General features: G+C 33.0%; 1 protein-coding gene across 2 annotated transcripts in view; it reads left to right on the forward strand.

Moving 5' to 3' along the window:
• Positions 1-21,646, forward strand: part of LOC100370396 (testis-expressed protein 2-like) — a 38,849-nt gene extending 17,203 nt beyond the window's left edge. Inside the window, exons 3-9 of one of the 2 annotated variants that reach the window (XM_085502534.1) lie at positions 9,469-10,332; positions 10,596-10,837; positions 12,528-12,635; positions 14,103-14,204; positions 15,991-16,203; positions 17,711-17,831; positions 21,137-21,646. In XM_085502534.1, coding sequence (XP_085358660.1) covers positions 9,469-10,332; positions 10,596-10,837; positions 12,528-12,635; positions 14,103-14,204; positions 15,991-16,203; positions 17,711-17,831; positions 21,137-21,235 — 1,749 coding nt within the window. In that variant the 3' untranslated portion in view covers positions 21,236-21,646. The remainder of the gene's footprint in view (positions 1-9,468; positions 10,333-10,595; positions 10,838-12,527; positions 12,636-14,102; positions 14,205-15,990; positions 16,204-17,710; positions 17,832-21,136) is intronic. The other variant, XM_085502535.1, reaches the window with a different exon arrangement.
• Positions 21,647-25,867: the final 4,221 nt, after the last annotated feature.

Below are 25,867 nucleotides of genomic sequence, written 5' to 3' on the forward strand. Positions count from 1 at the left end.
ATGTGTTCAAGTCTATGGCCTTGTTTGTCCTGTTGTTACATTAAATTTCATGCATAGTGCGCAATCTCATAATGAAGAGAAAATCTTATATTGTGGGCTTGTGCATGTAAATGTATTATTATTTATTTGAGTGTCAGATGGATTGCTATGCCAAAGACCTTTTGATTAGAGTTCAGACAAGTAAAAAATCTAAGTACCTTACCCAGGGATTAATACATGTAATCCTGCTTTTACTCTACATTTAATTATAATTCCTGTGACCTGTTATACCATAACACATTTGAATTTGTGAAGTGTATTGCAGATGATAGATGACTTGAAATTATCTAAAATGTTTAATGTCTAAAGTCAATCAGATATAGTGTTAGTTTATATAAATTTTTGACTCCCATGTGCGAAGCACAAAATGGGAGTCTTTGCAGTTAGTGTGTCTGTATGTGTGTATGTGTGTGTGTATGTGTGTATGTGTGTGTGTATGTGTGTATGTGTGTCCGACTGTTCCACTGCTATCTCAAGAACCATACATCGGTTTTTGATGAAACTTGGTGCATAGATGCTCTGGGCCAATGCGCAGATTTGATTAGGTTTTGGTAAAAATCCATGCTCGTTAATTACCTAATTTGCATGATAATTAGCTAATTTTTAGCTGTTCTATGACTGTTCCACTGATATCTAAAGAACCACTCATTGGATTTTGATGAAACTTGGTGCATAGATGCTCTGAACATATGCGCAGATTTGATTAGGTTTTGGTAAAAATCCATGCTCGTTAATTACCTAATTTGCATGATAATTAGCTAATTTCTAGCTGTTCTATGACTGTTCCACTGATATCTAAAGAACCACTCATTGGATTTTGATGAAACTTGGTACATAGATGCTCTGAACATATGCGCAGATTTGATTAATTTTTGGTAAAAATTCGTGCATATTAATTACCTAATTTGCATGATAATTAGCTATTTTTTAGTGGTTCCATGACTGTTCCACTGATATCTGAACAACCACTCATTGGATTTTGATGAAACTTGGTACATAGATGCTCTGAACTAATGCTAGGTTTTGATTAGTTTTTGGTAATAATCCGTGGATACTAATTACCAAATTTGCATAATGATTAGTCAATTTTCGGTTTTTCCACTGATATCTCAAGTACTAATCATCACATTTCAATGAAACTTGGTACATAGATGTCATACGACACTGCACAGTCCTGATAGTTTTTATGGTAATATCAGTACATATTAATTACCTAATTTGCATAATTAATTAATTTTCAGCATTTGATATAAGTAGTTAGCATTACATTTCAATGAAACTTGGTACTTACATACTCAAGGACTATGCAGAGATTGATTGTTTTCGATAAATATTTGTGCATATTAATCACCTAATTTGCATAATTAGTTAATTTTCAGCTTTTCCACGGGTATCTCAAGTACTAATCATCGCATTTCAATGAAACTTGGTACATAGATCCTTTAGGACTATGCAGAGACCTGATTAGTTTTTAGGGTAAATAATTGTGCATATTAATTACCTAATTTGCATAATTAATTTTCAGCTTTTCTACTGATATCTAAAGTACTAATCATCACATTTCAATGAATCTAGAATTATGCAGTCCCAATTACTTTCCGGTAAATATTTGTGCATATTAATCACCTAATTTGCATAATTAACCAACTTTCACACTGATATCTCAGGTACTATACATCACATATCAATGAATGTACATGGATGCTGTAGGACAATAGACAGACCTGAATAATTGTGGGTTAAAATCTGTACATATTAATTACCTAATTTGCATAATTAACCAATTTTAAGCTTTCACACTGATATCTAAAGTACCGTAAAAACTCCGAAATTTCGACCGGTTTTAAATAATTGGTGTTAGAAATGTGACGTGTTTTTAGAGTCAAAATTAAGGTGCATTTTCAGACGGTCGAATTTTTCTGAATAGAAATCAGCAAATGAAAAAATGGGGATGATAGACAGTGTGCTTCATTAGTTTTTAAAAAATGCAATGTCCGTCAATTGACGTAAACTTCCTCATGTTTCACGGTAAAAGCAAAGATCGTGGCCGAGTTGTAACTCAAAATCTAAACAAAGTCATCAATCAGTATTATGACAAGCAAAACAAAACATCAAGACGCGGAGAAGAGGTCAGCACAAAACTAATAGGTCAAAAGACAAAGCTGTCTCGCACTACCTAGGAAAACTTGCGAATGTTCGAAGTACAGGTACCCATTGGACAAAAGATACATGGAAGTTTAGCAAACGATCTCCCCGACCCAGTGCAATGTATCCGGTTAGAATCAAAGCTCACGTGTCCCTTATTTGAGGGACCAAATTCTGCCGTAAATTCGCCCCTGGATTAAAAAATAAAATAGGATTTAAGAAAATAAAATGGGACTTTTAAGGTGTATTTTGGCGTCATTTTTCGGACATTTCAATCAATCCTGCCGGCTAAAATAGAGTCTAAGTTTTACCGTAGTCATTGACGTCTGTCTATTCAAGAGTACACGTGTATGATTTTTATCGTGACTAGCGTGAGCGGGTAAGCTTCCTTTCGAGAATGAGCTGTTATCACTGTGAACAATGTTAAATTATTCTTCAGATGACCAGTTTATTTTTTAAAAACAACTAATTTTTTTATTTAAAAAAAATCATGCCGTTTTCGCATCAAAATCCAAGCCAAATATCGTACTACAACATCAATCTCTTCTGCATTGCGTTCAATAACATTAACATATTTAAATAAGCTATGGTAATTTGAACACGTTGGCATCATCCAGCTTTTTGATTGGTTAATTAGCGATTTGACCTATTTGACCTAAGAGAACATGGCGGATATCCTACAGCATCAAACGTTTATACGAGACTGGAATCATTCGCTTACGATGAAACTAAGTTGACTTTTATTTGTATTTCATAACCATTCAACAAATTTATTTTGTGTACATTATTATAATCACTACTGAGTACAGTAATAATCAACAATTCAGAAACGCAGCATGCCGAGATTTTTGTGTTCGTTTTTATTTGAAACTTCGTTTATTTAGAATATATTTTCGTTACCAATAAAATAAAAATCTCTCAGTCAATCAGAAACCCGGATTCATGCCTTCGAGGAAGGTCCCGTTTGAACGCTCACATCGGTTTTTTTTTCGTTTGAGGGAAAACTAAAACTGGTCGCAATTTTCGAATAAGAATGAGTCGGCAATTTTTAGTGGAGTCGAAAATTTGGAGGCAAATAAAACACCGAAACCCGGGAAATAAATAGGCGTTCGAATTTTTAGAGGGGTCGAAATTTTGGAGTTTTCACGGTGCTAATTATTCCATTTCAATGAAACTTAGTACAAAGATGCTCTAGGACAATGTACAAACCTAATTAGTTTGGGGTAAAAATCTGTTCATATTAATTCCCTAATAAGCATAATAATTCATAATTTTTTGGTTCTAATCACATTTCAATTAAACTTGGAGACATAGATTTTCTGTTACATTGCGCAGACCTCATTAGTTTTACACTCAAATCTGGTCATATTAATTTTCTGATTTGCATAATTAGTTTTCAGCTAAGTAATTTCGAATTATATTTAATGTGTCTCCAATACTCTCAGCACATGGGAGTTCTTTCTAAGCTTTCTTTGATTTTGAAGTGAAAACACTATTCATTGCATGGTGTAACTGTCATGTTCTCTTGCATTCTCAAATCTTAAAAAGATGGTGGTCATGATCACACTGTTCAATGTGGCTCCTATGTGAAATGTAAACCATATAGTTGTCACACAATTTATACTACCGTTTTACAGCAACCACATCATTAGTTGCACATGGTGTACCATTTTATCCTTATCACTGTTTTCTGTATTATATAAAAAATAAGAACTCAAATGACATGCAACTTTGTGTTATTTGTTCAATACCAAGGATAATCCATGATACTCAGTCTGCTTATCATCAAAATAGTCACAGTGTGTGTGAAGAAACAGGGATGTTATGGCGTTCATTCACAATTCATTGCTTGCTTTCATCGGTGATGTCTGGCATGTATGCTACAATGTACATTCAACTGAAGTCTAGAAAAAATTATCAAAAATTTCTGTCAATCTGTTTTCAAAAATCTTTATCTTTATTTTATATTTTTTTTGTTGAAAATTAGAATTGTTTGTTTTAAATTCTTCATTTCTTTTAAAAAAAGCTGTGACATGCACATTTTTAAATGATAACCAGAAACAGAAATATTTTTTCTGAGACTTTATTTCCATTAACTACTTTACTTCTCTTATTATTGTTTCTCTTGCAGCTGAAAATTATTGTCACTCATCATATTTCTTTTTTCTTTCATTATTGTCTCTCTGCTCACTGCATGTGTCATTGGCATGGCATGGCAGCTGTGGCTGGCAAGTGACGCTCAGGTGAATCTATGTGCTTTGCAATCTATATATAGTAGTTTACTTGTTCATTAGATTTAACATTACAACAGTCATCAATATACATGTAGATGTCATTTTGATTTATGTAGTAGAGCAAATGTCAAACTGGTGTATGTCAATATTGTCATGTTGCTGACTTTTATATATATAACTCCTCTTATACAGTTGAACTGTGCTATGATTGGCTGAGATACAGTTAAACTGTGCTACATGTATGATTGGCTCAGATGAAGTTGAACTGTGCTATGATTGGTTGAGATACAGTTGAACTGTGCTATGATTGGCTGAGATACAGTTGAACTGTGCTATGATTGGCTGAGATACAGTTAAACTGTGATATGATTGGCTGAGATATGGTTAAACTGTGCTATGATTGGCCGAGATACAGTTGAACTGTGCTATGATTTGCCAAGATACAATTAAACTGTGCCATGATTGGTTGACATACAGTTGAACTGTGATATGATTGGCCAAGATACAGTTAAACTATGCTATGATTGGCTGAGGTACAGTTAAACTGTGCTATGATTGGCTGAGGGACAGTTAAACTGTGCTATGATTGGCTGAGATACAGTTAAACTGTGCTATGATTGGCTGAGGTACAGTTAAACTGTGCTATGATTGACTGAGATACAGTTAAACTGTGTTATGATTTGCCAAGATACAGTTAAACTGTGTTATGATTGGCTGAGATACAGTTGAACTATGCTATTATTGGCTGAGATACACATAAACTGTGCTATGATTGGCCAAGATACAGTTAAACTGTGCTATGATTGGCTGAGATACAGTTAAACTGTGATATGGTTAAACTGTGCTATGATTAAACTGTGCTATGATTGGCCAAAATACAGTTAAACTGTGCTATGATTGGCCAAAATACAGTTAAACTGTGCTATGATTGGCTGAGATACAGTTGAACTGTGCTATGATTGGCTGAGATACAGTTAAACTGTTATGATTGGCTGAGATACAGTTAAACTATGCTATTATTGGCTGAGATACACATAAACTGTGCTATGATTGGCCAAGATGCAGTTAAACTGTGCTATGATTGGCTGAGATACAGTTAAACTGTGATATGGTTAAACTGTGCTATGATTAAACTGTGCTATGATTGGCCAAAATACAGTTAAACTGTGCTATGATTGACTGAGATACAGTTGAACTGTGCTATGATTGGCTGAGATACAGTTAAACTGTGTTATGATTGGCTGAGATACAGTTAAACTATGCCATTATTGGCTGAGATACACATAAACTGTGCTATGATTGGCCAAGATGCAGTTAAACTGTGCTATGATTGGCTGAGATACAGTTAAACTGTGATATGGTTAAACTGTGCTATGATTAAACTGTGCTATGATTGGCCAAAATACAGTTAAACTATGCTATTATTGGCTGAGATACAGTTGAACTGTGCTATGATTGGCTGAGATACACATAAACTGTGCTATGATTGGCTGAGATACACATAAACTGTGCTATGATTGGCCAAAATACAGTTAAACTATGCTATTATTGGCTGAGATACACATAAACTGTGCTATGATTGGCCAAAATACAGTTAAACTGTGCTATGATTGGCCAAAATACAGTTAAACTGTGCTATGATTGGCTGAGATACAGTTAAACTGTGCTATGATTGGCTGAGGTACAGTTAAACTGTGTTATGATTGGCTGAGATACAGTTGAACAAAGCTATTATTGGCTGCGATACACATAAACTGTGCTATGATTGGCCAAGATACACATAAACTATGCTATGATTGGCCAAGATACACATAAACTGTGCTATGATTGGCTAAGCTGTGGTCAGCAGATGCTGATAAAACTGTATTCATTTATATTATTAAATACAAAAGAGTGCAACACACTTTTAATCTGTAAAAACACTTAACCATTCCCATGACCACCAGTATGTTATTCCTTCTGTTTTTGGGGGTAATACACAATTTATATCTAGTAATCTTTTCAATAGTTGAGAAACAAAATGCTTCTTTATTAATTTTTTTCATGTCAGTGAACAAGCTGATAAGTGATTTACTAATCTGCATATGAGAATAAAAAGTGTGTTCATAGTTTACTTTATATAAATTAGCATACTAGTATACATTTAATAACTGAAACTATGAATATCATCCATCTGTCTGACATCATTTCTGAGACATTGTCGGATATATTTTGTTTGAATTTTGTATGAAGGTCTTGCTGAAAGTTGTCATACTAATGGTCATTATTTGTGCTAAAAAATGACCTCTTGCAGGTTTCACAACATTAATAAAATGTTTTGATGCAGAGCATGCAGCTTCTTCCACATAAAATCATCATCATTTCTGAAATATAACTTTGATGTTTTTTAGTAATTTGGTCATGTTCTTTAGCATTCATTTAAATATAGATGCAACACTCATAAGGTTAACATATCAATTTTACTAGTATTGTGATGCAAACAATCAAAATTCTACAATAATATGCCACTGTGGATGTAAAGGTGATTCACATCTTGTGGCAAAAGGGTTATTGGCAACAATTTGTGCCTTCAGTTGCTTTTGTAGGTTAATAAGTATAATCTTAAGACAATTTGCGACTCTGATAATTCTGTGACTATGACTAAAAGACAACAATTTTGTTGTAACAGTATTGTTTATATATCATTCTGTTCAAAGATATTTATAGGAAATGTATACTAAATCATTATACCATATTTTTCATACTTTGTCGAGCGGAGCTTTTCATATGAGTGATTGTCCGTCTCCGCCGTCGTCCGTGTCAATGTTTTACTTTTTCGACTTCTTCTTGAAAACTACAAGCCTGAATGCTTTGATACTTGGTGTATATGTACCTTGGGTAGACCTCTCTTAGATTTGTTCATTTCATGATGATATCTTCAATTCTCTAATTTTAGTAAACATTTTTGGTTAAAAGTGATATTTTCGACTTCTTGTTAAAAAACGCTAGTCCAATTGCTTTGATATTACATAGATAGATCTACTACATATGGACCTCTCTCAGATTTGTTCATTTTGTAATGATAACTTTATTTTTCTAATTTTGGTTAATATTTTTTGTAATTTTTGGTAAAAAGTGATATTTTCGACTTCTTGTTAAAAATCACAAGTCCAATTGCTTTGATATTATACATATAGGTACTACATGTGGACCTCTCTCAGATTTGTTCATTTTATGATGATATCTTCAATTCTCTAATTTTGATGAATATTTTTGTAATTTTTGGTAAAAAGTGATGCTTTCAACTTTTTGGTAAAAACTGCAAGTCCAATTGCTTTTATATTACATATATAGGTACTACATGTGGACCTCTTTCAGAGTTGTTAATTTCAAGGTGATATCTTCAATTATCTAATTTTGATGATTATTTTTGTAATTTTTGGTGAAAAGTGATATTTTTGAATTCTTGTCCGATTGATTTGATACTATACATATTGTTCATTTTAATTGAAATGTGCATTGCTAACAGCAGAGCTATCTCAGCTGACAGGCTGCTTGTTTATTTTGTGATTGCCTCTAACAGATCTTTTTCGGTTCACTACCAAATCCTACATTATGCATAAAATCGAATGTAAAAGCAGGATAAACAAAGGTCATAGCATCTAAATGACTTTAAAAGTTTGCAGTAGATTCAACAAACACAAATGTATTTTGGGGGAATTTCCATGTTTAATAATGTGATGTACAGATTTGATAATGGTCAATTTTGAAGCAATATTCTCCTCAAAAAATTACATTTTGACTTTGAGCTGTAAAAAAAGGAAATTTAAGTTCAAAATCAAATCTTATAATTTTTGCGGCCAGAGGGTTCAGTTCACAACTTTCATGCAATATGCAATATCTCTCAGTCAATGAAAAGTCATCTATTTAACTAAAAAATCCAAAATGTTAAAACTACAGTCAGTACAAATGTATATGCAAATATCCTTTTCCAAGTTGATCATGTCAACTATCAAACTATGGCAGACTTGTTAATGCATATTTTAATTAAATCAGAATACTATAACTATTTTACTAGAAGTACATGCACTTGTGTCAAAAAGTCAGATTTTAATGATCCAGCATACAATGAGTGCAGTGTTTGGCTTATGTCCTTATAATAGAGCAAATATGGTTTTAGTGGAATATCAAGCGTATTGCTCTATTAATAACTATACATTTTGTATGTCTTTTATACATAGAGGTCTCTGCTTTCTTGCTCAGACATGCAGATGACAAATTAAATCATCTGTACCAAAATGGACATGACATGGAGTGTATTATTTTAATTCCTACATTCCGACATCCCAGCATTCACTCCTACATAAAACTAATCTAATTTTGTGCATGTTTGTTGACACTTTATCAACAGTTTATGCATGTTCTGTACCAGTGGAAAATGATAATAAGATAATATTTAGCAATGATATAGTAGTAAACATATACATGTATGTCCGAATTGTGACATACTAGTATAACAATATGTAGTTGTTCTGATTACCAAACATTTTCTTATTTTACACTGTATTATGATCCTACTAACACTTGTCTAATGATTACATGTAAGTAGTATAAATGTGTTTGTCCATACTAACAAGTAGTGATATACATGTACATGATACTGCTGTATCTGTTTATTAGAATTGCATGAATTTACATACTATATAAATATGTCAATCCTGTGAATGCAAGAAGTATGTACTAAATTTTCACATTGAATGTTGGTGAAAGGTTTTGCCTCTAATCTCATTACATGTAGTTGAATTTGGGTTCCAATGAATACGGATTCACAAAGATTCATCTTTGATATTTTACAATAAAGTTGATTCCAGGTGAATCCTTGAATATTTCTCATAATTCTAGTATATTCATAGAATCAAATGTGTGACATAATAGTCCTAAGTCCCCAATAAATCTATCGAAATGATCTCTGAGTGTAACTAAATAATTGCAGTTTAATAGATTCAGTGGTCTGAAAACACCAGTCAGCATATCTCTGATTTTAAGTATTTTTTAAAAATTCTATTTACAGGGTTGGATGAATGAAATAATGAAATACGATCCTACCAACTATCACATCAGTCACACTCATTCTGTATTTGTACGCTTAGAAGAATACAGTCTACGACTCTCTCGACCAAAAATCAACATACCACGCAAAGCCTCATGGGATGAACCAAATCACAAGGCTGAGTTTGTTAATCAAAGGCATTTTGATTTAAGAGGCAGTGAAGTTGTCCTCCTCCCAGAAGGACTCTGTCGAAAACGCTGGTGGAGTAAGAAGTACCCAATTTGTGTGAAGCTGAAGAAAAAGGGAACTTCAGCTCAGAAGAAAGTAGATAGTCCAACTGATGGTTGCGTACCTTTAGGTGATAATATGAAATCATTTGACATCATTACTCGTGAAGACTGTGAAGATGATATTCTGCATCTGTTTGGTAGAACTGGAAGGGAAAAAGAAGAGTGGTTCCGGAAGTTAGAACTTGCTGCTAACTGGGACAATAACCAGGGAAAGAAACCATTGCAAACTCTATTAAAAGATAAGCCATCAACAAAGATTAAAGTCACTGAAGAACCTAACACTCCTTCGGATGATGCCCCTCCATTGCTAGAAGACATAGAGAGAATTAATCTGAAGGTGGGACAGGATTATTACAAGTACATGTCAAGACTGATACCAAAGGACAAAGAAGAAGTTGGTCAAGGTGTTAATGTGAAAGCTGGTGGTGTGACGTATGCAAGTCCAGCTAGAAAAACCAAAACTGAAAGTACTGTAAATGAATCTCCTTCCTGGGTGAATGCTTTGATTGGAAGAGCATTCTGGGACTTTCTAAGAGAACAACAATGGGCTGGAGTAGTGGCCCATAAGATACAAAGGAAACTGAGTAAAATAAAGGTATGTATGTTTTATTGTATGATTGTTCTGCCAAGCTAAAGTGTGGGAGGTGGAAGCAAGGAACTAATTGAAGTCAGTGAACCATTGCAGTATGTAAGAGAAAGGTCTTGATGCCTGAGTACCGGTAGATTGTTTATTAATGCCATTCCAAAAAATATGTGATAAAGATAGCAGCAGTAGGGGAGGTGGGAATAACACATATCTCATTGCCTTAGAGAGATATATATGATAAATGACAACTCAGACTTGACGTTTTCCCATAGGTTCCATATTTCATCAATGAGTTGGAAATCACTGATATTGATCTTGGTATTGCTATGCCGGTCATCCGCCGTACCTCTAAGCCAGTAATGGATGAACGAGGAGTCTGGGTGGATTTGGATATCACGTATTACGGCTCATGTTGCATGACGCTGGAAACCAAACTTAATTTGACAAAACTAGGAAAAGATACTGAAGCTGGAGAGCATACTCTCTCATCTTCCAAGATTTCTAAGAGTGGCAGGTGGGTTTTTTGTTCCTGTTTGAATCTGACGTGACTTTTAATATGTTATAAGTTTTTTTCATGTGTGCACCCAACGTAATTCTTCTGACATGCATTGACCTATTTTTTTTTAAAGTTTGGTACTACATGTATAGACAAGACATAGTGTAGTATATATAATTGTGTGCTCATCAATTTATTTTTAAAATTGATGAAATTTGATTGGCTGTCTTTTTTACTGCTTCCAATTAAGTCACTTTCCAGAATGTGTAACCACACAGTATTAATTTACTATCATATTGAAGACATGTTCACTTGCTTTACTTTCTTTGCATTCTGTGCACTCGATCTTACTCTTTGTTTTTTTTATTCACTCCTCCCAAATGATGGCTGTTTTTCCATATCTATTTTATATATTATTAGACCTTAAAAAAATAATTAATTTTTTGGGTCAGTGTGCACACTTTTTTCTTCACTCACTCTACCACTTCAACAGTGTACAAATTGAACTAACCATGTGTACCATGTGTACACAACTGAATAATAAAATACCTCACTGGGAAAAATAATTTGACCAAAAACATGTTTATTTGCGAGGTCTTATTACTTTCGTTTTAAATTTAATTTTCGATCATATTTGTGGTTTTTGGATGCAATGTTGCTGTAAGACCTTTTAAATTCAATTGTGTTTTACAACCATAGATCCTTTTCATATGTATGGCGCCCTCACAGTTTTCTGTGGGAGAAGATTCAGTGGTTTTTGCTGCCTGTACATGCATAGGAAAAATTTATGAGGTTGACAGCTTAGAATTACATTTGTAGCTTTTTTCACATGTCTGAGATGATAATAATAATAATATTAGTTGACCATGGAAAACTACTTTAATAAAATAACACTGATGGATTGAATTAAAAAGCAACAAAAAATATAAAGTACATGTCTGTACATGTGGCAAAAACATGACACCCCCTGTGTGCAAGAAACTGTAAGGGTACCAGACATATGACAATTGTTTATCATTTGTAATCATAAAATGTGTACCTTCAGAGGGCACTGCTTAAATTGATATGTTGCTCAAATGGCTGCTTGAGGGCGCTATTCAGTGAAATTATATTGTTAACCAATCAAATTTGCTTGATTACAAGTTCAGCACCAAGCTTGCCTATTTAACCTATAGAATTGGCTGTCAGATAATCACATATGCTTCTCTTATAGTATGAAAAAAGTTGTGCATGATTTTATCAGTTGTCAACTCGCAAAAAATGAACAATCCAAAACGTGCTATGAAACATATTTTAATTTTCGTCCTACAGGTAACAGCTACAACTTGGTAACATGTCTTTATAATTGGCTTTACTATACTTTTTTCAAACCACAATTTAAGTTACAACATACACTTGTGTAATATGTTTTTTTTTCCCTATTAATAGGCAGTTTAGCCTGATATATTAGCAATGAAAAAAATAATGTTACCCATATTCATTAGTTAAATGATTTATTGTTTAATCAACAAATTATTATATGTATCATTATATTCCTTTACCACAAATATTATTGACCAGTGTAATTACTTATAATTTTCTGATTTTCTAACTGTTGCTCGAATCCTTTTTATCCCTCTATTTATGTTGCTGTTGCTGCTGCTGCACCATTCCTTGCTTGGTTTTTGGTCTTGTGTTATGATTTATTTTAACACTTGACACCCAATAGAAAGGGCAGGAGGAAGTATGATGGTAGTAGTAGTAGTGTGAAGATTAACACTAACAAGAACGATGATGATTCTTATAACACTGAACACGAATCACTTTTACTGAAGAGGTGAGATCACCGCGCACGATGTTAAATTCTACTTAATACTAACAACTTTTCATATTGTATATTCTCTACATAGTTGGCTATTTTCTCATTCAGTAGCCTGTTCAAAAAACATTATTGAATTATTCCATATTCTGAACTGCTAGTAACAATAGATATTCCGATATTTAAATGAGCAAAAATAATTCATATCAGTATTTTTATTTTTGGGAAGCAGTTTTATAATGAAAACTCAATATAATAAAATGTTCTGCACATTTCGTTGTCTATTGTGTGCATATCATCAGCTTTATAGGTGAATGATGATTAGACAATTGACTTGCTGTTTAATGTATGACAAAACAAAACAATCACAAAAAATAAAAAGCAATAATACTGTAAATCACATCAATCTCATGACAGTAAAATTTTGTAAAATTGCAAATTGATTTGTCGTAACACAGAAACTCGCAAGATAAACAAAAATAAAAGCATTACAATGCAATAATACTGTAAAATGCGATAATTTTGTGACAAGAAGATTTTAGCAAAATTGCCAAATATTGTAAAGTGAAGCCTTCGCTTAAGAACACTGTTAGCTGTCAGTTCCTGCAAACAATACAGGTATTGACACATATCATCAACTTTCAGAAAGCTTGAAAGTCAAATTGAAATGAAACTTTGAAGCTGAGTTAATAATTGAAATGAAGTAAGAACAAAAAATGGAAGTATTTACAAAAAAAAATTATCCTCTTACAAACTTATTTCTGTGAAAACATAAAAAATAGGACAAAAATGTTGAATAAAACTTACCATGCATTATCTGCATTCTGCTTCTGTGATAGAAACACATAATCGATATTTTAATAGGCAAACTAGGACAATAGAATTTTGAACAGTCTGAAAGTCTGTTCTTTTTAATGTGCTAGGCAAAACATAGAATCTACAAAAGAGTCACCAATTAAAGATAAAACAAACATTACTAGCTTAGATTCACTACACTATTACACAAATTTCCATATGATTATGAACATGTTAGGGAGATGCAGAGTATTGCTGTCTCCAGTGATTCTTAAGATAAACTAAAATAAAGTTAATAGCCTTGAAAAGTGGATGAAAAAACGATTCTTCTTAGCTTGGGTGCATAGTTTTGATCTATAATTAATATCATTGCAAATAGTTCCTGTCAGAATGTATCAAATACGTTGTGTTCCTATATACCTTCATGAAATTATGGTAGCATTAGGTTCCTCTCTAATTGCAATTGCTAACCGTGTATTTTCCTGACTTTTGTAAAATTTCATGATCACTAATGCTCTTAAATTTCCAATCGTCAAAAATTTATAGCAGATGAAAATTTAACAGGTTACTATTTGTGAATTTATGTACATCAGTTAGTGTAATTGAAACAGACTTATTTCCATGATACAACAATTAATTAAATGAGAAACAAAAACATGATATTAAGATGTTCTTCTATATTATGTCTAGTCCACCTGCAGCTTTACATAGTGATGAGGAGGATAGTGCAGAGTCTTCTGAAGAAGAAGATGCTGATGTCCCTGAACCTGGTGCTACAGAACATGTTGAGAGGTTAGTAATGTTTGCCATTCCCTAGCAGGGATTGTGTTAGCATTTTAATTTAGCAAATGCCCACGAGAGTTGACAATATTTTTGATGTGTCTTTAATCACAAATGGAAACCTTTCTTGTTTCGAAATGGGGCTTGGGTAAGCAGTGTTTGGGGTTAACACGCAGTCCCTGGTCCTCAGTGATAATGTGTGGTGCATGTATTGTAACATATTGTTGTCATCCAGAGTTATGGGAAACCAGATATGTAATTGTATATTACAACGTATGACATGGTGGGAGTATGTATAAATCCTCAGCAGTCGCTGGGTTGATGTGGCTTGTTAGCTGTTGTATATATCTGGTAGTGTTGCTTATGTGTGGGTTTTGAATGTGAAGGCAGCATCCAGCATCATCAATATGGTGAAACCACATTGGCGGTGCTGAATGTTACGTTACATGGAACGTAAACTTCAATTGACCTCACTGTGATGACGCATACATTGTGGAATACGGAAAAAGAGCCTGAAGTATGCACACTGCATACATAACAAAGTTAGGGATGACATCAAAAGATCGATGTCGGATAAAAAACTTAATTGCTTTAGTTTGGGGGTGGGGGGTTTTGACCTCAAAAAGTTTCCATCCTACAAAAAGATTTTATTTTTTAATGAAGTCAAAAAAACTTTATTTGTAGTTCGTTTTTTTTTCTATCCAATCATAGACAAAAATAACAGAAAATGAAAAAAAAACAACATCCAAGACGAGAAAATGGTTTGGTCCGAGTGTAAATATGTGCGTCAAATGAGGTCAACTTCAGGGCATGGACCTAGAGCATGCGCGGAACTCAGAAAAGTAGTTTGTGCATGCGTATATTCTGCTTCATTATTACAACTAACTGCTATGCCATACTACTGTCCGATTATCAATTTGTATTTAATGGTGAATGTAGTCTGACGCCATGATCAATATTTATCAATTAAGTTTCAGTGGGGGGTTTTGGGAAAAAAATAAAAGAATTAAGTTTTTTATCCGACATCGATCTTTTGATGTCGTTCCCTATGACATAGACATATCTCATGAATATTATTTGAAAGTGAAATTATTAATAGAAAGCATTTAGTATGAAATTCCGGAATCACGTAAAACTCCGGAATCACGTAAAACTCCGGAATCACGTAAAACTCCGGAATCACGTATATTCAGTTTTGACCCCCACTCTGCATGTCTATTGTGGTTATTTGAAAACTGTAAATGCCTTCAATCATACTAAACTAGTCACCAAATTCAACAACTACATTTTTGTTTCACACTGTCAAATCTAAATGAGCTACGACAAGCCTAAATAGGTCTCAATTGTATACAACGCCACCAGTGGCTGTTCTGGCTTCATGCATCTAGTGTAGAAGTGTGCAGCTGGGCTGGTTGTGACCACTCAAGCAGTGTGTAACAGCTGTAATCTGCTTCAATGTATGTGTTTAAGGTCAGAATTATGACAGTGAGGATATATGGCTCATTTTGGTGACTGTAAGACATTATGTTGTGTGATAATGTTCAGAAAGCAAATGATGAGATGCTGGTTGTCAAGTGAAATACGATTCTAGTTTAAAGTATTTCACAGAATTCCTGCATCAAGTACCTGTGGTTGCTCACATTACAGTGATTATACTAACCATGCAGTTACCATATCAAATGGAATCACCTACTTGCAGTGGTTTAAAAGTGCTTGTGATTGAATTATTTGCCAGTGAGATGTAGATGATATGTGATATTCCATGCACTGATACAGAATTGTCTCTTCTCTTCAATAGTAGTTATTCTGGAAGCAGTACAAGTAAGAAGATTTTACGTATTGTGGACAGAATTGCTAAATCCAAATACTTCCAGAAAGCAGCTGAGAATTCATATGTTAAAAAAGCTATAGAAGAAGTATCTAATTTGCCATTGGTGCTGACTGTTGAAGTGAAAGGTTTACATGGAACACTCGCTGTCAATTTACCCCCGCCTCCTTCTGATAGACTTTGGTAGGTAGTATTTGTCACTGTTTATGCACTCTTTCGTATACTGTGATATACTGTAAATATAGAATTATTTTTTTTTAATTTAAAATTTTTTTTTGTTATGTACAAAGTTTATTTTCACTGATTTTTGATGAGTTGACTGTAATATATGATATTATTGATTTATCCCTATAGCGAAAACAAAAATCCAAGTGATAGGTACTTTACAGTAATTTAATGACAATCTTGAAAAAAAATAACCTTAAATATACTGAAAAATACAAACGTGAGTGACACTGAGCTTGCAGATCCAGGTAATACTCCCACTTACACCCTTGCAGGAGTCAGATTGCCCAAAAAATTACCCCAAAACAGTAAAAATTCTCCATAATAATGGCATGACAGAAAATCCAGAATTGGTGATAACTGGATTCATTGTCTTTATACAACATCGTATACATGACAACGTTTGTGACTCAAATCAATGTAAAGATGTATATATTACTAAATCACCTAACTAAACATCACAGCATGTCTTCCATCAGCCACTAGGCATCAAGTTAAAAAAGATGCATAAACAACCAAACTTATTCAATACTGAGATTGTGAAACCTATGCATGCTGATTCAAAATGCAGCATAACCAGATGGAGCCTCTTGACTCGGCTGTTTATGAGTTTCCCATTCACTTTATGCCTTCAGTAGGTGATCTACTGTAAAAACCCTATTAATTCACCCATCTATTTTATTTTCAAAAAATAATTATTATTTGTATCCTATTAATTTGCTACATTTCGAAATATTTTTATTAGAATTTTATTTTATTAATTCGCTCACTTAAAATTCTGTCAAAACGTGTATAGAGAAACATAAAACTTGTTTTCAGTTTGTGATTATCGTGTTTTCATTACTAATCACCAGTGATCGCAGCTAGTGGTACCGAGGTGCAGTCAAGATTTGACGGCGAAAAATAATGTTTTATTCACTCAATGCACTAAAGATGTTTGGCTGGATAATTACATAGTCGATTAACATGCAATGGCATCGAAATAGTACGATAACCACAGAGTTGAATCGACATATGTCCACCATTTTGGAAAGTATTAAAATTCATTGCATGCAGGGCTCTCTTTGTTCCTTCGCTGTGGCGCAAAATACAACACGTCTCAGTGATTGGCACTTTGTCATTCTTCCATGCAATTGAATGGCTAGAAAATAACATTTTGAGTGTGGAGAGATTCATGGCTTTTGGTTGAGTTGCCAGCTGTCTGCTTTACTTGTCTACTTATTAGCCACAGTCCCTAAACCGTCTAAAGACACAAATGAACATCTTGATCACTATCAAATTGGTGAAAACTGCTTCCAATTGAACCGATCAAAGTGTATCCTATTAATTCGCTTACTCCCAAAAGAGTACCTATTTTAATTACTGCGAATTAAGTGTTACAGCATATTAGGATGTGGGTTAAAATAAATAAGTGATGTATCCTGTCTACATTCACTGATTCTATGTAAATGGGTTTTTTTACTAGGTATGGTTTTCGTACTAAGCCACATCTCTGGTTGTCAGCACGACCTAAACTAGGAATGAGACAAGTTACTATTACACACGTTACTGAATGGATAGAGAAGAAACTAGAACAAGAATTTCAGGCTAGTATTAATTATAGTTTTTTATTTCACTATTTATTTGGAACCAGTAATTTGACATGTGTTTTTCGAATTGTCAATGAAAGATAGTATTACCTTATATATTACTTGCAAAGTGTGGACAGTTATAAGTGCATAAGATCATTTATCCAAATGCATGTGTTCCAATATTTGTACTGTAAAATTTATATAACATTCCTCTAAGTCAATATGTCAAGTTTACTCAATCACGATGTACCACACTTTTTATAAAATCCGCTTGACCTTTGACATCAGCCATCATCTTGAACTACTGGATTCTGCCGTAAATTCGCCCATCTAAAAAATCGCCCTGGGCGGTTTCACAGCTGGTGGGCCCTTATTTGGGGTTCAAAATTTCACAAAAATGATCATCAAATATTTTTGTGGGGCTTATATTTTTATAACGAAAGTATATTCTAAAAGAAGTTTCAAATAAAAATGAACCCAACTGCATTGCTTAGTACCAAATGATTGCGATAGTGCAGTTCAGTCATGCTGCATTTCACAATTGTTGATTATTACCTAGTAATGATTATAATAACATGCAAAAAAAATGCAAATAAATTTCAACTTATTTCATCGCATTTTCCACGCACAATGCTGTAGAAATGAATATCCGCTATGTTTTGACCTGGAACAGTGTTCTTTGACCTGACAGGTCAAATCGCTAATTAGCCAATGAAAACTATTGATGATAGCAACGTGTTCAAATTACCATAGCTCATTTAAATATGTTGACGTTATTGAACATAGCATGGAAGAGATTTGCCGATGTTGTTGTACGATCTTTTGGCTTGGATTTTGATGGGAAAGTGGCATGATTTGTTTTGAAATAAAAAAATTAGTTGTTTTCAAAAGATAAACTGAGCATTTAAAGAATAATTTAACTTTGTTTACTGCTCATTGTCGAAACGAAGCTTACCCATTCACGCTAGTCACAATAAACATCAATACACTTGACCACAGTGAAACTTTAAAAGATTAAAATAACACCTTAAAAAACTGCCGTTTAACAACCCAGAGCAAATTTATGGCAGAATCCAGTACTACATCATTACATAGTAACAGGTTGTACTGTACAAGTGGTCAATCCAAATTTTATTGAATATCCTGTATTTTCCTCGTCACATTTGTGTAAAGAATGAAGTTATACACAAAATTTTCATAGAGGATATGTAATGATATCAGATTTATTAAACAAGTGTAGTAAAAATTATCACTCAAGTTTAATAAATCCGAAATTATGAGTAACGAATTTTTATATTCTTTTTATCACATGTATCTGATTAGCAATTATTTCCTCAATAGAAATTAACATCACTTTTGCGTGTGCGCATCCTAATCGTATACTGTAGGATACTTTATTTTCGCTTAGAATTAATTTTCGCTATTTTCGCTGAAGGAATGATTCAATGAAAATAAAAACCAGTGAATATTCCTTTTTTCTTATATTATACATTCAACTTGTCCAAAATCAGTAAAAATAAATTCTATACAAAGCACAAAAAATTTCTTTTCAGCGAAAAATTAATTCCAGCTAAAATAAAGTATTTTACTGTATGTCAGATCTCATTTACATATCAAAATGTACCACTCCTTGAACACAGTTTTACCGTCCGTTTATTGCCTGTGATTTTACGGCAAATTGCGATATCACACTTATTTTTGCCAAAGAAGCGAAGTGAGTTAGATGACATTTGTTTATTCAAAAACAATGTAGATATTTTTTCTCATGCCACACTCTCGTAAAATACATGTATCTATACAATACCACACTAAATATAATATCTAATATCTTGCAATACCACACTAATTATAATATCTAATATCTTGCAATACCACACTAAATATAATATCTAATATCTTGCAATACCACACTAAATATAATATCTAATATCTTGCAATACCACACTAAATATAATATCTAATATCTTGCAATACCACACTAAATATAATATCTAATATCTTGCAATACCACACTAATTATAATATCTAATATCTTGCAATACCACACTAAATATAATATCTAATATCTTGCAATACCACACTAAATATAATATCTAATATCTTGCAATACCACACTAAATATAATATCTAATATCTTGCAATACCACCCTAAATATAATATTTAATATCTCGCAATACCACACTAAATATAATATCTAATATCTCGCAATACCACACTAAATATAATATCTAATATCTTGCAATACCACACTAAATATAATATCTAATATCTTGCAATACCACACTAAATATAATATCTAATATCTTGCAATACCACACTAATTATAATATCTAATATCTTGCAATACCACACTAAATATAATATCTAATATCTTGCAATACCACACTAAATATAATATCTAATATCTTGCAATACCACACTAAATATAATATCTAATATCTTGCAATACCACCCTAAATATAATATTTAATATCTCGCAATACCACACTAAATATAATATCTAATATCTTGCAATACCACACTAAATATAATATCTAATATCTTGCAATACCACACTAAATATAATATCTAATATCTTGCAATACCTCACTAAATATAATATCTAATAACTTGCAATACCACACTTAATATAATATCTAATATCTTGCAATACCACCCTAAATATAATATTTAATATCTCCCAATACCACACTAAATATAATATCTAATATCTCGCAATACCACACTAAATATATCTCGCAATACCACACTAAATATAATATCTAATATCTCGCAATACCACACTAAATATAATATCTAATATCTTGCAATACCACACTAAATTCAGCATTAGCTATAAATAATATCAGTATTTTTTTTGACTGCAACTACTAATAAATTGACAGTTAAGCTTCACTCCACTTTTGGGTATGTGACATATTTATAAAGATCCCTTGGGTGGGAAAATTAACACTGCTCTGAAAGAAATAATTAATTTGTGCTGTTCGGCTCATACTTCCTCTTGTACACATGGTAAACATTAATAGATGACAGAATGTTGCAATCAGAAGGTTAATGAACTGTTCTATCCTTGAATGTGAGTCTCTATCATTTTCACCATTTATAGTCTGCACTTTCTTTCAGAAGATTGGGACAAAAATAACCAAATTTTTTGAGTAAAAACTGAAAAGTGGCTCAAATGTTGTCTGTTGGCTCCAAAATTAGGGTTTATTTTCAGAAATATTTAAGAATATAAGAAAAAAATGTAGAAAAATGTGGGCGTCTGCTGAAAAGACTAAACATAAATTTTAAATGGACTTCTCATTTTCTTTTTTTACAGAAAGTCTTTGTGATGCCAAATATGGATGATTTAGTTGTCCCCATAATGGATGGGGGTCTGGATGAAAGCTATGATCAAAATACAGAGACAGACCAATAAATCTACTCTGACGTTTCAAACAAGGTCTTCATTTACAAATATATATATACATGTAATCACAGATATTTATAGTTTATATATATATGTATCGTAAAAATTCTGAAATTTCGACCAAGTTTAAAAAAAACCCGAAACATTGTCATTTTCGGAATACTAAATTATCTAGTCTGGTTTAATTTTTTTGAGGCGTCTAAAATTTGAGAATTTTTCTGATGTGTGCAGTACATCTTAGATAGCTACATGTATATATCAAATATATATGCAGTACTTACTGCAGTTGCCTTCTAGTTTAAATCAGTTCTACCCTGGTACTGTCTTTTGCTCCCTTTGTGTTTTATGTTAGTCTGTGTGTATTTGTGTCCACGGAGACACATTGCCGTCTATAGACATATTCTTAGAAAATGAACAAAACTATTTTGCACATGTCCCTGCACGAAGATGTCTCTGGATGCCACGACAGACAGCAATACTACAGTAATGATATTATTTTGCTATCATTCTAATGAGAAATTCTTAACTTTATTCTAGCATAATACTTCAACCAAATGTGTGTCACTGTTTCAGCTTATAGCAGTATATCATACTATGCTGTAAGCTTGCATGTAACTTGCATTTAAAGGGCGGTGGTCGTCGCGCCGCGGCCTGTTCGATATGGGACTCATAGCGACGTATACAATGTGTGTAAAATACATTGTTTATTTACATGAAATTCGAACACGTGCTCCGCAACGACCACCGTGCTTTAAGTTGGTCTGCTACCATATTTGCTCTATTAGTAGTCCACCTTCAATAGAAACACATGTAAACCAAAGTTGCATATATTATATGCTGGTACATTAAAATATGACTTATTTTGACCATAGATGTACCTCTGTAATATGTGCATTAAAGCGTATGCTATTAATAGAACAAATACAGTATTTATAAAGGATCACCTCTTTGAGTAATCAGTTGTGAATTACTGGCTTCCAATTTTCTGTAATGAGCACAACCTGAAAAATCATATTTGAATTGTTTCTGTGTATGTCAATTTACTATGTAGACTGAATTGTATATATTTGTATTGAAAATGGCAGTCCTTGTTGCGATATAGGTAATATCTACTTACATTTATATCCACATGTATGTTTTGTGTAGAATCTAATAAGAAGTCTGTGCAAATAGCAATAATTTTTAAGTTGTGATTATTATTATGTTGATGGTTGTTAGAATTGATGAAAAGATTATTATATATGTCATCTTATTCTTCTCACTATGAAATTAAACGTTTCAGACGTTCATATTAACCATTGTAACACCATTTACTTTGGATAATTTGCATCACATCTACGTCACCTTTTAAATATTTTCTTCATTTATATTGGAGGTAGAAAAAACAATGTAAAGGAAATAGAATCACATCACTGAATGCAGACTTCTATATTTTGGTCAATTAGATGACCCCACTGCCTTTGAGCATAATAACATTATAATATTCGTCCCAACATTTGCTGTTGTACATTCCATGTTTTTATTTTGTTTTAAATACGAAATTAGGATTGTAATTTGGACAGTGTAAACCGTCGTTATACCTGACATTACTTGTTGTACACTACATGTATTGTCTTTCATTAAAATGTTGTAATTATTAGTCACAGCAGTTTCATTCATTGCAATTTGAAAAAAAATTGTACATTATATATTATGCTTGTAAATATCAGTCACGCCATGTAAAAAGTAAATTTAGTTTATAATATGATTCAATATCAAGAAATGACAATTTTTAACACTTCACAGACAAAGAACATCAATGACCCTTTCTTGCATGTGCTGTCTGTAACTGCTTTATAAACATGTTGTCATGCATACATAGCAAATATTGTGCATTGTTTGTTGCACAGTACTACCTATGAAGTATGTGAAATTTGAAACGCAGCCGCACAGATGAGACATGATGGTAAATCACAAAACACAAAGACTTGCAGCATGCATTCAATGGACATGCTATCCTGTCCATGGTTGCAATGTAACTGCTGGGTCACTGTTTTTGTCGCACTGTGACCTCATATCTTTACATTTTCCCCAACCAGCAAGCTAAAATGTGATATGTCAATCAACACAAGCTCTGGATCTGCTGCGATAACATTTCCTATAAGTTAACAGGTACATATACATGTATATTTAATAACAACAGCAGTGAACAACATTGTTATTTTGTCTTCAAGTGCTAACAACTGGTTCTTAAAACCAGTCACTGCAGAATATAAACAAGTGTGATAACCTATACTACTGCACAAGTAGCTAAGGGTAAATGAGATTTTTTTCAAACTAATTTTCATCTTGATGTACACTTTATATTTAAATGTATAGCAGGATATGTGCAATTATTTTCTACAATTGATGGTGTTTCCTTTAATTATTTCTAATATGTAAGTAGTTTGTATTTATGTGTATTTTATGTTCTGTATGCTGCTGATAGGAATATATGTATGATAACAGAGGTACATTACTTGGGGTTTGCAACTCGCATAGTACTGTATGGTGACATCATGTCAAGATCCCATTCAAGTCTCTTCTCGTAGATAGCGAGACTGAGGCTACGACCTTCTGACATGACGCATATCAATGTTCAAGGTTTGTAATGAAAAAAATAAACTTTTCTTGTCACTATCATAGTGAAAAATGTAATACATCGAAAATGTACAGAAAATATAGTTCTCGTAATCCGTCATATCGTGGGCAGCTATTTTGATCCACCTGGACATCCCAGTATCCTAGTTACCTCAGGCATGCGCATTCGCATTTTTTCTGAGTTGGAACGTTTATGCGAGAGCGAGATTGTGACGGGATCTTGGTATCATGTCACTGTAGTTACAAACCCCAAGTAATGTACCTCTGATGATAATCATATATAATTCTGCAAAGATATTAATATATTAATCGTATTCGTAAATCATTATCCCAATCTGATACTGAAAAGTTGGTACATGCATTCATATCTTCTCGCTTAGACAGCTGTAATTCATTATTGTCTGGTCTCCCTGTAACTAAGATAAAACCTCTTATTCGTGTACAAAATGCAGCAGCCCGCCTTGTCACTCGTGCTCGAAAATATGACCACATTACAGACATTTTTATTAAACTTCATTGGTTACCAGTTGTACAAAGAATCAATTTCAAATTACTTTTACTAGTGTATAAATCTTTGTATGGTTTTGCCCCAAATTATCTATGTGAATTAATCGAATTTTATGTACCTAGTCGTAGTTTAAGATCTGAATCAAAGTTTCTTATTAAAACTCGTCAGGTGTGTAGTAAAAAGTCCAAGGTGTTATACAAAGACCGTGCTTTTGAAAATTTAGGTCCTAAACTTTTTAATGAATTACCTCTGTCTGTTCGTTCTAGTCCTTCAGTAGACATTTTTAAATCCAGACTGAAAACGCACTTATTTAAATGTGCTTTTAATATTTGACTGATTGTTTATTGTATCAGCGCCTTTGATCTTCATATGTTGGAATTGTTGCGCTTAATTAAATAAAGTTATTATTATTATTATTAAAGATTGAAATTTACAAATAACTTATCTCAGTACAGTAGAAGCCCTAACTTTTCTTTGATGCAATGCTCTGAAAAATGATTATCATTTAATTACCAATGAGGTAATCGTTTTTTAAAATTGTTTGATGACATTTTATTTTGGATAGTCATATAAAGTAACTAGAAGATAACCTAGGGAATTAGCATTGGCTGCCATTTTTACTTTCACTACAAATGTTGCTAGGAGAGAGCAGCTTTTTTACAATAATTACTAATACGTTTGACTTATGAAGAGAGATATTATATTACTCTCTTCTTGTGTTTTTGCAAAGTTTGCATATCATAAGTTGTGCCAAAAACTCAGCATGTGCAAGAATATGATACAACAGTATGATTCAAATTTATTTATATATTTTGACAGTGTTGATGAATTTCAAATATCAAATTGAAGTGCCATACATAGTTGTAGTGCTGCACACATTTAAAAAAAAATGTACATTGCATGGATTTCATATCAAATGTGCTGTGCCGCAATGAGTATGGTTTAATTACTGAACTTGGACTATGTCAGTGATGATGATTTGTTTTATGAATGATTAGTATTGTTGACAGACTGAACAAGTTCACTACATGTGAGCTCTGTTATTAATCAATCACTAATATAGCGGAACCACCGTCTCCTCTACCCCTGATGGTATGGATTGAACATTGATGGTATGGATTGAACATTGATGGTATGGATTGAACATTGATGGTATGGATTAAACATTGACCACCAAATGATAGGTAGCAGAACATTTTGTAAGAGAAAATTTCACGTGAGGTCCCTAAAATGGGGTGCTTCTATTAATGTGTCATTCAAAAAGTAGGTCAGTATGTATTTTGTTTCTGTGGAATTGTTTTCCAGTTTACATATTAAGAATTACTGGGCATTTTGATTTCTTAGTGTTTCACAGTTTGTACATACCGATGGACGCTGTTTGGTCCCCATCTTTGTAATAATCTAATGTATGTTCAAAGTATCTTGTGACATAAGAAGGGATGTGTTATTGGAACCACTACTGTGTTGGCATCTATCAGTTGGTGAATCACTAACCCACTGAAATCTTTGGCATT

Source organism: Saccoglossus kowalevskii, chromosome 8, assembly GCF_978046115.1.
Source record: "Saccoglossus kowalevskii chromosome 8, keSacKowa6.1, whole genome shotgun sequence".
Taxonomy (NCBI): Eukaryota; Metazoa; Hemichordata; class Enteropneusta; family Harrimaniidae; genus Saccoglossus; species Saccoglossus kowalevskii.